This window comes from Xenopus laevis, chromosome 2L (genome assembly GCF_017654675.1).
Source record: "Xenopus laevis strain J_2021 chromosome 2L, Xenopus_laevis_v10.1, whole genome shotgun sequence".
Lineage (NCBI taxonomy): Eukaryota > Metazoa > Chordata > Amphibia > Anura > Pipidae > Xenopus > Xenopus laevis.
Genome location: NC_054373.1, coordinates 46,732,239 through 46,751,757, shown reverse-complemented (window position 1 = coordinate 46,751,757; position 19,519 = coordinate 46,732,239). Strand labels below are relative to the sequence as shown.

Sequence of the window (19,519 nt, the reverse complement as noted above, 5' to 3'; positions counted from 1 at the left end):
GATATGAAAAAATTTAATCATTTGAAAATTATTATTATTGACTTCAAATGGACTCTATAGGAGTTGGCCTTATTGCAATTAGGAGCTTTTTGTTGTAGGGCCATCTTGCATGTTTAACATATACTCAATGTTCAATACATGGTACTGTGAGGGACATTCCAAACCTTTCGCTTTTCTTCAAGTGGCTTCTGGAGTATGTTTAGGATCACTATCTTGTAGGAGCTGGAACCCCTTTCCAGCTTCAGCAGGTTGGCTATTTCACAAAGGCATCTAGAATTTATTAAATCCATTCTGCCCTCTACAAATGCAATATTTCCTGTAACAATGGCTGCCACCCAACCCAAAACATAATGGATCCACCCCTACAGTTGGCAAAGTGATTTTTCATTTAATGCAGATTGTTTTTTAGTGATTGGGGCTAAAGTTCATTTTTAAATCATCAGTACCACAGCACTTGTTTCCAAAAAGCATCTGGCTAATCTAGATGCTGTTTTGCAAACCACAGACGTTGACGATGAGGTCACATTGAAGGCTTCCTCCTGCCTGCAGACATTAATCAATGTCTATTCTCTGGCTCTGTGGTGGACAATCTACCAGACTTTAACTCATCAGTCCAGAGCATCTACTGCCATTTTTCTGCAGCCCCAGTCCTTGTGTTTTTGTGTATAGCCGATTCATGTGGCCTTGTTTCCATTTTGGAAGAAAAGCTTTCTGGCCCCAACTCTTCCACAAAGACCACTTATCATAAGAGTGATCTCCACACTGTAGAAGGGAGCACCAGGGTATATATTCTTGGTGTAAATTGCTATTAAAGAATCTCAGAGTCTTGCAAGCAATGAGGAAACTTTGCATAAAGTTCTTGAAAAATGTTCCATGGGGGGCCTATAACAAAACTCGTCACCCCCATAAATAGTTTTTTAATGGCCCGTGAGCACTAGGCCATCCCCACTGGGAGGGAGCTCCCAGTGTGGGTGGCCACATTGTGTGGCAAGCATGGGCATAATAAGTGCTTCCCTCAGCATACTTGTTATACTCATGTGCATGAAGTTACTAACATGCATGCGCATTACAAGCAAAAGCTGTGGCACAAATTCTCAGCACTACAAATGCTTCCCTCCTCCTCTAGTGGAGGAAAGTAAATGGGGGTGCTGGGTCCCCTTTAAAGGAAGTCCTCTCTCTGGAATAATCTTGTTAAGCATTAACATGAAGTTAGAACATTGCATGGCTATAAAGTGCCAGCAAACTGGCTTGATGACATCATACAAAGTTGGGCATGGAATCTTCATGGTTTCCTCTGAAGGCTGGAAATCCTGAGATTGATCATTTTCAATATTTGCTTTGCACATTATGAAAAGACTGTTAAAGATTCCTTAAAGACTGTTATTTTGTGATCCCAGAATTCTAACCAGTGAAGTTAAGTTGCGGGAAAAGGAAAGACAAAGTGCCACCTACAGTGGCAGAATGTGCACTTGTATAACCTTATTCCTCTTACTCCACAGGCCCCCCCCCCCCAAAAAAAAAAAATCATCCAGTCAGGTGAGGTTATCGGGGTTTTGAACTATATTTTTTAGTATTTCAGGCCTGCCTGCCGAGCTAAAAATTGGTTGAACGCGTAATACATTCACTCTTAGGGCCATGGCATTTAATGCTGAAATATCTATGCTTGGCCGGAAAACGCTAATCCGCTGCCTTCTGCTCCTAAATAGCTGTGCTTTGACAGGCTCTGCACCAGCCTATCAGTCAACAGAAATGGAAAATTTTGTCGAGAAACACAGAAACACAAAAATATACATTTTTATGCTAAACTCCACCCCATCTGTTTACCAACAGGCTGTGGCTGTGCATGTCAATACACATTGATTTAGGAGTGGAAGGAAGCAGGTTGGCGTTTTCTCCCCGAGTGACGGAATATTTTGTGCAGACAGTAGATTATACCTTCATAATTCTTGGTATTATGAATTACCAATAGGATAGAACACCAGCCCTCTGTACTCATTATTATTATTACACTTCATATGATTATATAGTGACAAAAGCCTTTTTTCAGTGAAAACAAAACTTACATAAATTAAGTTCTCCTTAAATCGTTTCCTTAGGTTTTCTATGAATGCTGCTTCACTTGTATAGTTTTCCAACAGAACAAAGTCCTGGACGCCGACCCGATCCCGGGCCGTTAAGGCACTTTCCATGGTGACCCGGATCCCGTCGATTGCTGGAGCCTGAATGGGAAACAGGCCAGAAAAAATACATTAGCAGCAAGATCCTGACTTATAAAAGGCCAGAGTAAATGGAGCCACTTGACAATCGTGACACGTTTAGAAATAAAATGTAACGAAAAAAAATACATATATATTAAAAATCACAAGGGATGCACCGAATCCAGGATTCGGCCTCTTTCAGCAGGATTCTGATTCGGCCGAATCCTTCTTCCCAGCCGAACTGAATCTGAATCCTAATTTGCATATGCAAATTATGGCCGGGGAGGGAAATCGTGTGACTTTTTGTGACAAAACAAGGAAGTAAAAACGGTTTTCCCCTTCTCACCCCTAATTTGCATATGCAAATTAGGATTCGGTTCTGTATTCGCCCAAATCTTTCGCAAAGGATTCGGGGGTTCGGACGAATCCAAAATAGTGTATTCGGTGCATCCTTAAAAATAACATTACAAAAAAAAATGCACTAATTATTCGCAAGCAATTAGTGGCTTTAAAAAGTATGATTTGTTTTTCCATGACAAAGCATAAATAGCACGGTAGGCTATAAGTAATTCTGCAGTACCCAATTATTACATTGCATAATCCTAACAGTCTAATCAACATGGAAGAACAATCTTTTAGTGTTTCCATGAACAACATTCCTTCTTCAGAAACGTGAAGTTAATAACTATAACAATGAAATATGTGGGAGACAGAGGCCCTCTACATAGTGGATTAACACTGATGTTTAATTGATGTTTAATTGCTGCAGGAAATTACATATAAAGTGGCTTTTAAAGACTCTCTCACAAAACGGGGGGGGGGGATTTGTTAGGCACCTCCCAGTAATTATAATCAATAACTTCAGACCCCAGGTCAGCACTCCTCTTTAACTTCACAATTTTTTTTCATTGCAGATGGATGCAGTTATTTTAAACTGCAGCCTACCTACTAAATGCAGCACAAGGGTTTCATTGACAAATGAGCAGGAAAATTAGAGTCATGCTGAGAACAGCTGTAACATAAATTACATAGGAAAATAACAGCCCCATCAATATTCTGATTAAGTCGTACATTACACACGTTTTGCACTTTGCATGAGAGCGCAGACCTGCCAGTAATTGCAACAAATGCCTGAACCTTTCATAAGAGCTTCTATATCTTCACTATCTGCAGACACAACATTTAAGGAAAATGTATTTTAGAACTGCATCAATATTGCATAGATAGATGAAATAAGGCAAAAGCAGGCAAGCTTATTTAGTCATTACTGATCCCCCCCATAACAATTTTATATGATACACATCTCACATATTGTGTATGCCCCTACGTGTATCCATACACAGGTACACGCAACATTACTGTAACAATGTATTGATGGGCCAGGCAACTTTATACATAAACATTTTGGTAATAAGCAGCCTCATGTCTGGAAAGTAAAGGTATGGGATCCATTTCCCGAAAACCCGCTATCCAGAAATCTCTGAATATTAGAAAAGGTAATTTCCGATAATCCACTATAAGCAAATTTACATTTTTAAAACATTATTTCCTTTTTCTCTGTAATAATGAAACAGTACAGTGTACTTATTCCAAGATGATATATTACTCCTTATCAGAGGCAGATCAATACTATTGGCTTTAATTAATGTTTAAAGGGATTCAGTCATGATTTTTATGATGTATTTTTTTTTATTTCTAAGTATTAGTTTACACTGCGAATAATTCACTCTACAATAAAAAAAAAATTAATTCCAGAACCAGCAAGTGCAATTTTTTATGTTGTAATATTGGTGTGTAGGCAGCCATCTCAGGTCATTTTGCCTGGTCGTGTGCTTTCAGAAAGAGCCAGCACTTTAGGATTGAACTGCTTTCTGGCAGGCTGTTTGTTCTCCTACTCCTAATGTAACACATTTGGAACCTGGCTTTTACTATTGAGTGCTGTTCTTCGATCTACCAGGCAACTGTTATCTTGTGTTATCTGGTTACCTTCCCATTGTTCTGTTAGGCTGTTGAGGGGGGATTCATAATCAGGAAAACCTCCAAGTCCCCCACATTTAAGGGAGGGGGACAATATCACTCCAACTTGCAGTACAGCAGTAAAGAGTTATTGAAGTTTATCAGAGCACAAGTTACATGACTGGGGGCAGCTGGGAAACTGACAATATGTCTCTAGCCCCATGTCAGATTTCAAAATTAAATATAAAAAAAAAATCTGTTTGCTCTTTTGAGAAACAGATTTCAGTGCAGAATTCTGCTGGAGCAGGACTGTTAACTGATGCATTTTGAAAACTAAATGTTTCCAATGACAGTATCCCTTTAAATGTATTTTAGTAGACTGATGGTATGGTGATACAATTTATAAAAATTATTCCTAATCTGGAAACCCACCAAGTCCCCTACGTTTTAGATAAGATTTTCACTGTAATTTGACACTGCAGATGGTAAAATCTTCTTCTAAAAGCCGGAGGTCTACATTATGGAAACTCCAGTATCCAGAAAACCCTAACTGTGGATAGTGCCATTAATGTATTGTTTTATGAGATTACCATTTAAAACGCATTTACAATGTATTACCCTGTCCTGCTTTTTGCTTGTGCCAAAAAAAGTTCAGCTTCTGATCCAAAATTAATACAGTGTACATTCCATTCTCACAATGCCTCTGCAGAAATATCAAAGAACTGACCTACATTTGGGTTATAGAAGTTCTTCAACAAAGAGAACTGAAATGTCCCTTTCTGCTCTTTTTTTTTGCCCCAAAAGTGCTCACGCTCATGCTGAATCAGTGGATGGTGTTCAGATGTGCTGCAACATCATGTTTACCTTGGCCAGAACAGATTCGCTCATATGATACAACGCAGAAAGTTTATAAAATAAAAATCAGCAAGAATCACCTAAAAATGTCAATCATAATAATAACTCTACTTAACAGCATGCACAAGGGCAACTCATCACAACATTTCATTAGTTTGTGTTTGTTTTCTATCAAAAGCCTTCCTCCATTGTGCAGTCTTAAACTGTTAAATCATCTAAAGCATATTATATATATATATATATATATATAGATAGATAGATAGATATAGATAGATATACGTCCTCAGGGACAGTCAGAGGTATGGCGCCAAACGTCAAAATAAAATATAACTTTTTTTCACATTTGAAAAGCCCTTGGAGTGCGGTCTGTTCTTGACACTTTGAATGATTATTTTGACCAGCACACAAATAAAATACTCAATCCTGGATAGCTACTAGGTTACCTCTGGCTCTATTGTGACTATCACTTGGATCATAGGAACATTTTTAATTTCTTTCTCTTCATCAGATTCAGATTGGGTAGCCATATCTTCATGCTGGATCAAATGGTAGTCCTTTGGAATCAAGGATGCTCGTTTCTCCTGCACCACCGCCCAAAACCCTTTGGCATCCATGCTCTGAATAACAACTCTGTCTTTATGTCATGTAAACTGATACGATGTAAAGAGTAGCACTTAAGCACGAGAGTTAAGTGCTCCCATGGTATTACTGCACCCAACCACAGAGCATTTCACCTTCCCCAGGGACAAAACCTTTTCATTAGAAAAGACACGCTCCACTATAAATACATGCCTAGGACATGAGTCTCATATAGAACTAGTCCACAAGAACAACACTGACAGGCCACCTAAAAAGGGATCAGTGAAAGATACCATAACTTGCATTTCCATTTTAAACCTCACGGAATTTAGTTTCTGCAAGAACAAAGTGGCTGGTTTTATGGTTTTCAGCATGAGAATAAATAGCCATGTAAATACATATTTGACCCCCTCCAAATAAGCCATTTGAGGCAACATGCATTGCCGAAAAATAAAAGAAAACCCAATTCTAACATTTTCAGTGGGTTTAAAGTTGTTTGTAAAAGTAACTGCTCTTGAAATCAGCATGCCTCTGACTGGTTAAAGTCTTTGCACTACTCATTTTGACTCATGAAACAATACAGACAGTCCCCAAGTTATGTAAGAGATAGGGTCTGTAGGTATGTTCTTAACGGAACAGTAGCATCAAAAATAAAGTAATACAAATATAATGCATTGTTGCCCTGAACTAGTAAAAACTGGTGTGTTTGCTTCAGAAACAATACTATTGATAATAAAAATAAGCTGCTGTGTAGCAATGGGGGCAGCCATTTAAAGGAGAAAAGACTCATGTTACACAGCAGATAATGGTGTTATCTGTTATCCACTATTTAACCTGTGCCATATAGCCTTTTTTAATTTCCACCATCACTACACAGCAGCTTGTTTATATGAACTATAGTAGTGTTTCTGCAGCAAACATCAGTTTTACCAGTGCAGGGCAACAGTACAATATATTTTCATTGCTTTAAAACGCTTTCATTTTTTTGTGTTACTGTTCCTTTAAGTTGCATTTTGTAAAAGTTGGAACAGGTACATTTACCTATTAAATGCAACTTAGTCAGATGTTTGTCTTAACATAGTATTTATTTTTACCTTTCTGTGCTCTACAGTAGATAACACATGCCAGAGGGGGTTGGGGCTGGTGGTTTATTAATGCTAAATGCTTATAAAGGCCAAGCAAACCTCAGCACATTACTGCAATTGCCTCTGTTTGTAAGTGTGAGTTGTATGTGAGATGTTTGTAACCTAGGGACTCCCAATATAGCAAAAGTCAGCTGCTGAACAGACCCGGAGAACAGAAAGGGTAAACAAAACCAGTGCAGTTTTTTTCTTTAGGCTTATGGAACAGATTGCATTTCTATGGAAAATATTTTGGCCAGAGAACACTCATGTGAATTTTCTGGATGAAATATGCGCTGTGTATGCAAAGAAAAGTTCTTTACAGTTCTGTCAATGCTCACACATGTATAACAGAGGGGACCTAATTTGTACCTTCTATAAAGCAATGTGTGTCATTGGCCTCAATTGAAAAGGGAAAATTGTTTAGAATGTTTTCTTATTAAAAAGGTTTTGGGCGGAGGACCCCTTTAAACTGAAAATAGCCTTCGAGGTTTCACAGAACTCCTGCCACACAATATCCCTGGCAGAGAGATGTTTACTTACCATTAGGCTTGGGCCTGTTTCCTTTCGGCAAAAATTTGCCACCGGCGAAATGACACGACACCCATTAAAGTCTATGGGGTCAAAAATTCTTTGACGCGCGTTGGGTTTTTTTTTTTTTTATTTGCAATGCCATACAAGTCTATGGGCATCATTTTCACTGTGAAACAAGACGAAAAAAAATCACCAATTCCTACTTACCATACATCATTTTGCACCAATTCAGGCCCAATGTTCTTTTAAAGTACATCATTTTGGTTCATTATTGGATACAAAGTATTTGAATTAAAATGATATTTAAATGAAAATGCAATAAAACAGCAGAGGCAAGTAGCAAGGTAATTACATCAGATATACAACATGTTAAAGATATTGTGCCGGGTTTTTTTTCTTCAAATATTGATCCGTATAGGACCTATTATCCAGAATGCTCCGGATCGGAGGTTTTCCAGATAACTGATATTTTTCATACCTTAATTCTACTAGAAAATCATGTAAAACGTTAAATAAACTCAATAAGGATAGTTTTATCTCCAAAAAAGGATTAATTACAGTATATCTTAGCTGGGTTCAAGTACAAGGTACTGTTTTATTATTGCACAGAAAAAGGAAATCATTTTTAGAAATTCGGATAAAAAGGAGTCTAAGGGAGATGACCTTTCCATAATTCGAAGCTTTCTGGATAACGGTTTTCCGGATAATGGGTCCTATACCTGTAAATGTACAACCAGCATCTTTTAGCTGCTTAGTAGTAGTAGATGCAACGGTAGACTGCAGATCAATTGGACTCCCATTTAGCATGCTGTGAACATGAAAAAAATGTCTTTCACAAAAATCATTAGGGAATTCTGTTACTGTATTATCTCACACTTTGCCTTAGAACTATTCCAGTTTTGTATTGCTAAATATGGCTCAGCGTCTGGGTTAACTCAGCCACACCCTGTCTTAAAAACATGACGGAAAAGAGGAGAAAAACTGGAGTAATCTAACTGAACACTAAGAGACTAATACTGCGACTGAGTAGGGGAAAGACACCAAAATATATGCAATGGATGCACAAACATGATAGAACTCCACATTTAAACACAAGCTCATGTGGAAATATCTTAAGCAGAGCACCAATAGCTGTCTCAAACTCTTTCATTAAACAAGTGTCAGGGTAAGAGAACTTATATAAATACTTATATAAATATATGTGAAATACATTCTTTACATTGGATAAACTTGGGACTCCTCAACAAGACTGTTTGTGCAATTTCAAACTAAATTATATGGATATTTTTGTCAGGGCCCTTAAATAAAGAGTTTTATTTAGTGAAACTCATGTTCTCTCCCATTACAATCAGGAACAGTCATAGAGGCAATAAGCTTCTCTTTCTCTGTGCTGCCTAAATAAAACTAAGGTGTAGGAATAATGAGAGTGAAAAACTTTATGAGAAGGCCTTTGTATCTAGAGTCTATTACTATAAGATCATGTTTTCTATGCAACAATCACTGAAAGGTGATATATAAATGACTTTTGCCTGCTGTTAGTTTCCCAAGAAGCACATCACTCCCAAAGGTTCCTAACACAGAAAGACAGATAGGGACATACAAGAACTAGGACAATAGCACCAGGTCTGGACTGGGAGTCAAAATAGGCCCTGGTACTTTAAGTACACAGAGACCCAAAAGACATCCCACCAGCCCACTAAATAGTAGAGATGCACCGAATCCAGGATTCGGTTTGGAATTCGGCCTTTTAAAACAGATCCGGTTGAATCTTTGTGTTTGGCTGAACCAAATCTGAATTTGCATATGCAAATTAGGGGCAGGAAGGGAAATCATGTGACTTTTCATCACAAAACAAGGAAGTAAAAAAAATTATTTTCTTTCTCACCCCTAATTTGCATATGCAAACTAGGATTCGGCCAAACCTTTTACAAAGGATTCGGCCGAATCCCAAATAGTGGATTTGGTGAACCCCTCCTAAATCGTGACTTTCTATGACCTCTTACAGCAGCCAGTCTGGCATTTGCCAGTACCCACATATTACCAGTTCAGGTCTGAACATGGCATTTTCTAACCTTTTTTTCTATTCCTAATCTAGGGATATAAAAGGCACAGGCTAAATGGCTGCTATAATAATAAAAATTGTACTGGATTTTGAAAGCACTATAAACCAACTAATGTATGTATCAGTATCTGTACAGATAATAATGGAAATGAATGAATGATTTCAGAAGTTTTGCCTGAAATTGCCCTCCACTGCAATTGTCTGAGGGCAACTGATCACACACTTGTCCTGTGATTCTCTTACAGCGAGTGCTTGAGCATGTGCTTTCAGGCAAATGCTCACAAGGTGCTTTAACTTCAAACTTTTGGGCTACCAAAAACAAAATGCGGTGTGCAAAATGGCTAAAATAACAATGTGTGCCATTATCCTTAGAGTTAGAATGCTTAAAGGGGTAGTTCAACCTTAAGTTAACTTAAGTATGTTATAGAATGGTCTACTCTTAGCAACTCTTCGATTAGTCATTTTTAACAGTTTTGGAGTTATTTGCCTCCCTATTCTGCCTCTTTGCAGCTCACAAATGACTAACCCTGGCAGTCAAAAAAAACCAAAAAACAAACGTGCTGTGAGGTTTCAGTTTTATTACTATATATCTTCTAATCAGGCCTTTGCCAATTCACGTTTCTATCTCTCATTCATAGAATGTTCTGGTTGCTAGGTTAACTTGGACCTTAGCAACCAGGTAACTGCTGCAATTTTAATCTGGAACAAAAAGCTAAATAATGTAAATAAAAAAAAAGATTGCATATAGTCTCATAATATTACTGTCCACATCATACTAAAAGTTAATTTTAGTTAAGTTTAGTTAAGTTAATAAGGTGAACTATTCTTTGGTTTTATTTTGTCATAGTGGTTCAAGCACCCAAATGCAGATATAAACCCTGCAGAAATATAATCTGCTTTCTCACCACTGAATGTGCATAAGCAATTCACTTACTTACTGTATGTATGCTGAAAATTAAATGTCTATATATAATAATTATATAATTATTATATGTCTAACAATAATATGTCTAACAATAATAATCCTAGCATTATTTTAGCACTGTGGAAGTGCAATACAGATTTTTGCATCATTCCCCCAGCAGAGCGGATTTCTGTACATCCTCATGTCTAGGGGAGGTGCTATCAATGCTCTGTCAAAATGACCCACCTGGGCTCAAGTACATGTAGTCCAAATGCGACAAAAGTACAGTAATTAATGTCAGAGATCTCGAAAAACATCCACACAAATATTATGATCACGGATTAGTGAAAACCCATCATTTTGCAACACATGCAAAAAACTAAAACCCACAAAAAAGAAAAAACGCAATAGGCAACATTTATGACGTTTTCTGGATACTTTTTGCCAGCGTTTGAAGAAGAACATAGTCATCAGGAAATGCCTAACTAACCCAACCCCTCTATGGAGTCTTAAAACACATTTAGCTGCTGCTACATTACTCTAGCACCACTTAAACGGTTATCATTAATGCTCTGACTGAACGGATTCACCTCTACACGCAGAATTTAAAACAATAACAATATAAGCTCACCGCTGCTCTGTACTTCATCGTCACTTTCAAATTAAGCAGAAGTCCTGAAGCAAATAAAAACTTGTATACTCAGGTGGATGTGAGATCAGATCTTGAAGCCCGCATTAGAATCTGGTGAATCAAACGGCCCAGTAAATATCCACTGTGTATTTAACCATCCTCTGTAAAGGACTGCTTTCTGGTGTGATTTTGCAGAGTTCTTTTACTGAAAGTGTAGCATACTTTGCCGGTGAAAACAGCCTAAAGAAATATGTAGGACGTTACATAAAATAATCCTTTTTTCCCCCTGGTTAGGAAAAATGAGACACTCCAGCGTGAGTTCAGGCGTTACTGGCAGGGAAAGACAGGAATGAAAAGAAGAAGGAATGAAGGGAAAAAGGGGCTGGGAATGTTGGGCTGGAGCCCAAACCTAATAAAAACAACACACAAAGCATGGAAACATCGCTTGTGATTGGTGGGCCTCTCACTCCTACAGTTTCTGCACCCTGATGCAGATTTTTCTAAGAGTTTCATTTGCCACAGCCCATGCTGACTTTGAGTTAATTACACAGGTGAGAAAGGGATTCCAGAGAAAAGGAGAGCCCCAGCCTAATTAACAGGGTGTATAAATTATTCTCACTTATGGACAGGCACTGCTAAATCAAATGGCAGATTACACGTTCAATAAAAGTGCTGTGCAATTTCTTTTTTACTATGAGCAACAGTTTGTTTATGCCACTTACATTTTTTCCAACAAGAAATACGTTAAGTATCTAAATTTTAGTGGTATATTTACACAGACACCAAGGGAGCCTTAACGTATGGGTTGGGACCTAAGCAATTGGAGCTTGTGAGGTTTAGGGTACTTCACTGCAATCCCGCAGAGCACAATGAAATGTTCTATTACAATGAAAATATTAAATAATACTAAGGACATAACTGGTTCAAAGCCAACATTTTTGGATGGCAAAGTTAATTACCCACTTTCATTTAGGTCATTTAAAAAAGGGGCAGAAAACTTTTAAGGTAACTTTTAGTATGTTACAGTATGTCCCAATGTTAGCAATTTTTTTTAATTATATGCCTTTATGTAGCTTTTAAATATGGGTCACTGACCCCTGCAGCCAAAAACCTATTGCATTGTATGGGCTGCGGCACATGAAGTGTTAGCTTTGCTGCTCTCATCCTGTGTTTTTTTTTTTTTTTGCAGACTGAGAGTAGCAGATACTCTTTCTATTGGATCTCCCTGTAGCTGTACTGACCACTTCCGCCTGCGTGTAGGGGAAGCGGAGATTGGCTGAAACTGCAAAAGCAGTCATTTTCGGGCCAATCTCCTCTCCACGTAGCTACACCCAGGTGGAAGCGGTAATTGTCAGTACAGCTACAGGGATGTGCAGAAGGGAGCAACATCTCTACCTGCAACAAAACAAAAACAGCAGAGCCAATGCTCCGTGTGCCTCAGCCCTAAGGCTTCAATGTTACTGAAATTTTTATTAGTTAACGTCCTATTTATCTGTCAGATGCTGTACTATCGCTGCAAATAATTCTGCTCTATAAACAGAGAAATATTTAGTAAGAGTGGGATTCTACTGCTGAAAATAGCACCCATGCCACACTGGTCTTACACATTCTAAATAGGTCCAAGAAGCAATTCACAGGAGCACTCGAAATGTAACACTTGCCCTCTTTCTTATTCTTGGGTGGGGTGGGGTAAGCAAATGGAAAATTTACACATACTCGGCATGGAATTTCACTTTTGGTCTAATTGACTGACCGCTACATGGGAACACACTTTCCATAATCTGCAGTTTTTACCCACTTGCCCTCCTATCACACTAGTGAGACTAACCCTGAACAGATGTCACACCAAGGTTTAAAGCAAAAAGTTCTTCTTGCCCAAAGAACCTAAATATTTCGCCCGTTACATAACGGCATATTGCTCTTGAGAGCAGCACAGCTGCTGAGGAACATTGGAAGTCTCCAGGGAAGAGACTAAAATAAGAACTTTGAATGCACTTCCTGTGAGGATAATTGTTAAAAGAGAATTTGTCCAAAAGCACTCGCACACCCTGGCCTTCACCGAAAACGATCCCCTGGTGCACAGCAAAATGGAGGAAACGACAACCTCTCTATCCAATGGCAACAAAAATTCACCGGCACACAGGTAATGCAAGCAGGCTATACCTTGCTTAAGGTTTATTGCAGCAAGCAACGTTTCAGTGTTACCCCCTTTATCAAGCATACAATAACAGACTTTGTGCAGTCTGTTATTCTATGCTTGATAAAAGGGGTAACCCCGAATTTTTGTTGCCATTGGATAATTGTTAAAGGAACAGTAACACTGAAAAATGAAAGTGTTTTAAAGTAATTAAAATATCATCCACTGGTAAAACACTACTATAGATCATATAAACAAGCTGCTGTGTAGCAATGGCAGAAATTGAAAAAGGCCATATGGTGAAGGTTAAGGGCAACGACACACTGCTATTTCGGGAGATTAGTCGCCCAGCGACAAATCGCTTCTTCTTCGGGAGATTAATCTCCCTGAACTGCCTTCCCACCGGCTAGAATGTAAATCGCCAGCAAGATGGCACTCGGAACGCTTTTTTTTCCCGATGTTGCCTCTCAAGGAAACGTTGGGCAACTTCAGAAAGCCAAAGCGATCCGAGTGCCTTCCAGTTCAGGGAAATTAGCCGCCTGAAGAAGAAGCGATTTGTCGATGGGCGAATAATCTCCCGAAATAGCAGCATGTCTCTGTCCTAAATAGTGGATAACACCATTATGTTCTACAGAGCTTATCTGCTGTGTAACCTGAGCCTTTTCTCTTTTGAATGGCTGCCCCATTGCTACACAGCAGCTTATTTATATAAACAATAGTCGTGTTTCTGAAGCAAACAGCAGTTTTACCAATGCAGGGCAACACTACATTATATTTGTATTACTTTAAAACACTTAAATGTTTTGATGTTACTGTTCCTTTAAAGACACATTATAAAACCAATGTTTTTCTTAGCTGTGCACCTTACCCAACGACCCCTGCTTTGTTTAGCAATACAGGTACAATAAATGCATCTATAAAATAAACAGAACAATGCATGATCATCCTTCATATTAGAAGATTGCCATACATTAGTCAACAGCAGTTGCTGAACTCTGCATTTTGAAAAAGAATTAACATTTATCGGCCAGGTGGAAGGCCCCTGCTTTATAAAGTATGTTCTTTAGATACGTTCTTCAATACATGTGCCAAAAGGATTAAAAAATATGCAAGACCGATTGGCCTGTGTGAAACATATGAGAAACATTCTTCACTATGTTGTCACCTTAGCTATGCTGTATCTTTATTCTCATGAATATATTAATAGAGGCAGCAGCAAAATGAACTCAGCTACTCTGCATGTCTCTCATCTGACTGGAAGCGGTTACTTTCTCCTCTTCTCTGTGCCTACCCCGTAAGGCACCTCCGCTTCCTTTTAAGGGTAAAATATGTTTCCACTGGAAAATGTGTGTGCATAAGACTAGAACTACAGCAAAGGAAAGAGGAGTGGTAACCTCGGCTCCCAGTAAGAACATTAAAGATTAAAAATTACAGCATAATATCAGTAATCTAAAAAAACCTCATGACTATAGTTTCTCTATCAGTGATGATACATCCAACAGCTCACAATGCAATTTCAATGCCCGCACTACATTGAAGGAATCAAGGAGATAGTGCCAAATTCCCCCACCCCAAGCCTGCCACGGCAGTTACCGGAAAGTATTCTTTGCAAATGTTGTGGACTGTATTGAAAAAACACAGACTGCCAGGTTTCCAAGCAATTGCCATAGCAAGCAATGGGGAGCAATACTGGCCAATTTGGCTCTGCCTCCCGAGATATTAAAAAAAAAAACATTACTTTCTATATGGAACTTCTTCTTCCAGTCTGCTGTCAGGGCTGTAATGGATAAGTTTAAAGCAGTGCTTTTCAAACCTCTTCAGTTCAAGCCAACTTGAAGGTCCAATCTTTGGCCAGGGACCATTTGCTTATTGAAATTATATAGATAAATGCATTCATTCACCAATATTTTCGCGGCTTGGATGGCAGCTCATTGGGATCTTACGTTTTATAGTTAGTTTATTATGAGTGTGTATAGTTTATCTAAATATAGATAGGTCTGTATATGTAGCCCAGGGATTGCCAAACCTATTTACTTCAGGATTCTTTAAAGCCTGACATAGTGCCAAGAGAACATCACATTGCTAAGGTGGTGCCATTGTTCAATACGGGATCCCATTCTCAGCATGAAAATTACAGGCCGGTTAATTTGACGTCAGTATTTGGAACGCTCAATACTATGAGCTTGGTTTTATGTGTAACAGATCTTGCCAGGCTAGTTTAATTGCCTTCTAAAGAGGAGGTGAGCAGAAAGATAGACTCTGGGATGGCAGTCAATGTGATCTACTTAGTGCAGAAGAATTTGATACAGTACAGGTATGGGATCTGTTATCCAGAATCCTCGAGAGCTGGGGCTTTCCAGATAACGGATCTGGTGTCTATCTGATATCCATTCTGGATAATGGGTTTTTGGATGAGTCCCATACCTGTTCCACAAAGAAAGGTTAAAAGTTAAATTACTGAATATTGGCCTGGAACATAGTATTTGTACTTGGACACAGACACCTGGTTGAAGCACAGACTACAAAAAGTGGTGGTAAATGAAACTTTTTTGTAATTGGACTAGTGTTGTTAGTAGAATATCACAGGGGTTTGTCCTTGGTCATTTGCGTTTTTAATGACCTGGAGGGGGGCATTATAAGTGCTGCCCCTGCTTTTTTGCCGATGATTCTAAATTGTGCCAAACTAAAAACTATATGCCAAAGGCTGAGAATGACATAAAAGGGTTATAATCGCCTTAAATCTGATGTCCACATACTGAGGTAATTGTTGCCATCTTGTGCCATATCTAGTTATACTTTCAACCTTCTTTTCCAAGAAAACACCATGCTGCATCCCATGTTAAGGATGGGGTATAACACGAATATTAATGACTAGCTAGTTTTAAGTGGTACTTCCCCTTAACTGCTGTAAGGTCCAGTTTTAGTGATATACACTTAAGTGTAGTTGTGGCACTTCAAGGGTTACAGAAGATGTGGCCGCTTGGTTAATGCCGTTTAGTTCCTGCTTCTATACTGGAGGAAACAGGATATCCTCCCTCTTCCATGAACAATTCCAGGGGATGGTATCTAATCTTGGGTCATTGCTTTATAAGGTTAAGTCAGGAGTAAGCGGTTTGCAACCTGGTTCTGAACTAAAAGCCCAAGAGAAGATATTGATTTTAGAATACAAAGTTACTTGTATTTAAAGGATGAACAACTTCCATTACACATTATTGTTATGGAAGCCTTGATCACCCTGTTTACTTTCCTATCAGCTCAACCTGAAAGGCCACCAACTAAACTCTACATATATGGCCATATTCTCTCCATTGTTATCTATCATATCATGCTTTAAATTCACATATATTTTCCAAGAAGCAGAACAAATGCTTCGGGGCGACAATCTCCCCGAACTGCCTTCCCCCGGCTAAAATTAAAATCGCCTGCGGCAATTCACACGTGGCGCTTCATTTTCCGAAGTCGCTGAAAGTTGCCTCACAAGGAAACTTTGGGCGACTTCGGAAAACAAAGTGCCGCGTGTGTAGCATCTTAAACAGGTTAAATGCTTTGCTATCATAATTGAATTAACAAATTTAAATATAATCCAGTGAAATATGTATGCAATAATAGGCAATGTATCACAACGCATTCTAAATTTAACACTTAATATGGTCTCTTATAGTGCAGAGCAAAATTACTCTGGAATATTATTATTGTTTAATAAGTGCCAGCATATTCCGCAACACTGTGCGTATGCGTACAGAACCACAGACACAAAGACAGATACACTGTAATGAGGTCCCCGTTTATAATCTTGGGGTGAGTACATACCAGTTTTGCACACTGTTTGGGAACAATGTTGGCCCATTTTCCCACGCAGATTTGCTCCAAATTATTCAGGTGACGCATGTTTGCCTCAATTATCGAAAGCACCACAGATTCCCAGGTAATGGAGTTTAGGTTTTGTTATTTAGTAAAATCTGAGAATTGTCAAATGGACTGAATGCTTTTAAAAGGTAATGAATAAAAAAAATCTATGTAATCCCAAGCACGTAAAACAGTTAAAAAGCCTTTCTACATATTAGCTTGCTTGTACACTAACTTAAACACAGGCGGCTACAAAGCTGATCTACTGCACTAATCCATATAGTCAGACAGGGACAAGCCCTATTTATAGGCACAGTTTATTTTCTATTTTCTACTAATCAGGAGATAAAGTTGGTTTGCTTTACACAGCAACCCTTACCTGCACATTACGCATACATTTGAGTGCACCAAGCAAGCATTTTGCTTGCCTTAGCTAGGTTATGTGCTGCAGACAGTGGAGAAAAAAACCCCATCATGAATGATTGCTTTTGGACAATTAGAATTTAGTGAGCTTATTAATCATTAGATAACATGCTTTGGTCTAGATTGCAAGTATGGGACTTGTTATCTGGAATGTTTTGGGACCTGGAGTTTTCCAGATAATGGATCTTTCCATAATTTGAATCACCATACCTTAAATCTGTTATCAAAAAAAAAAGTAATAGTTAAATTAACCAATAACAATGAATAGTGGAATGCTTCCAATAACGATGAATTATAAGGAAATCATTTTTAAAAATGTGAATTAGGTCATTAGAATGGAGCCTATGGGAGATGGCCTTTACTTCGGAGCTTTCTGGATAACAAGTTTCCTATACCTGTAGACAAACTGATTCCATCCAATGCATTTTATGGAGAACTTAGAGTGGCTGTGATGTCACCAAATGCATTGGAGAGCTGTATTAAAGGGCATGTAAAGTCTAAAATAGAATAAGGCTAGAAATGCTGTATTTTGTATACTAAATATAAACATGAACTTACTGCACCACAAGCCTAATCAAACAAATAATTTATGCTTTCAAAGTTGGCTACAGGGGGTCACCATCTTGTAACTTTGTAACATCTTTACAAAACTAAGACTGTGCACATGCTCAGTGTGGTCTGGGCTGCTTAGGGATCATCATAAAAAAAGCTGCTTGAGTTCTGCATGGCTGAGAAGTAAGGCAGGGGCTCCCCCTGCTGTTCATAAGTATGATTGTTTCCCTGCAGAGCAGTTAGGGACCGTCTGACAATTCCTATCCACAGCAGTAAATGAAGGGAGAATTTCACTGCATACAGTCAGGTTTCTTATAAAAACTGTACACGTTTTAATTAAAGTATATTGGAGATAGGTTTCTTTTTTTATTAAAGAAAGTAAAAATAGGATTTTATTATTTTGCCTTTACATGCCCATTAAGTCTGCAATCCTTCAGGGGTATCAGGTTAAGTAATTACAATCATTAGGGGGTGCCCTAACATTTGGCATTCCTTGGATTGGAAGTTGCCTTCTCCTTTAAATAAAGCCCAAAAATAGTAAAATTCCTTCTCCTTTAAATGAAGCCCAAAATAGAGTACAATTCCCCACTTTACATTTTTTTTCAAGAGACCACAATAAATAAAAAGGGGAAACTGTAAAATGCAAATATGTAAAATCAAATTTTGACTCTAGAATTGGTTTCAACCTCATAAAAATGCGGGAAAACTATTTAAAGCTATTTTTAGTAGACCTTTATTTTCTCACATGCTAAAAAGCCAACTAACCCCCTTCTTGAAGGTATCGAATATATCTGCCAGTACAACCGATTCGAAAAAAGAATTCCACAACTTCACAGCTCTCACTGTAAAAACCCTTTATGAATATGAAGATGGATCCTCCTTTCTTCTAAAATGAATGGATACCCTGGTGTCTGCTGGAAGCAACTACTGGTAAATAACGCTCCAGATAGTTAATTGTATTGTCACCTTATGCTTGTTATGTTAACAAGCCCCTCAACTAAGTATTTATATCCCTTAACAAAATGCAAGAGGCTTTGCTTTGTTTGTAAGGAGCCACTAAGGCAAACAGTGCTTTATATACAATTCAGCTTAGCACCAGGCTTTTCTCAAACAATGTTCAACACTAGAAGACAACTTATGAAAATAGCATAGTAACAATATGTTCAAATCATTTGTCATTAAGCAAATGTCTAGGAATTAATACAGTGATGGGACCATCTGGAATGCTTGGGACCCAGGGTCTTCTGGTGCCACGTGCCAGATAAGGCTGTTTTAGTGTGCGTTTCGGATCTAAAATCAGCTGCGTCTGCAGCCGGACCAATGCAGTGGCTTCAGGTGCAGATTTGACAGGAGGAGCAGTTTTTCATGTAGGCTGAGAAACAGCCCTGTATGGTACTAGCCAAACGAGCGGATCTCTCCCGATATGCCCACATAATGCAGGTGTATAGGCAGTCGGATCACGGCATCAACGAACAGATGCGACGCGATCCGACGGGATTTTTAACCCTGCCCGATCGACAGCTGACCGACTTCAATGGCCCAATCTTGGCCCCTAAACTGCCAACTCATAATGTGGATAACAACGCCTTAGCAAAAAAAAAAGAAAAAAAACGGTGAGGATTTGTTTCAATAGGACACCAAGGAAAAAGGCATTTCAATATGTAGGTGCTTTCTGCATTACAGGATTACAGATAATGGATCCCATACCTGTACCTTCAGTG

General features: G+C 38.5%; 1 protein-coding gene across 1 annotated transcript in view; it reads right to left on the bottom strand.

Moving 5' to 3' along the window:
* Positions 1-11,177, bottom strand: part of myo1c.L (myosin IC L homeolog) — a gene marked incomplete at its 5' end in the record, with an annotated part of 47,775 nt that extends 36,598 nt beyond the window's left edge. Inside the window, 2 exon segments of the mRNA NM_001089049.1 lie at positions 2,064-2,219; positions 10,841-11,177. Coding sequence (NP_001082518.1) covers positions 2,064-2,189 — 126 coding nt within the window.
* Between the last annotated feature and the right edge of the window lie 8,342 nt (positions 11,178-19,519).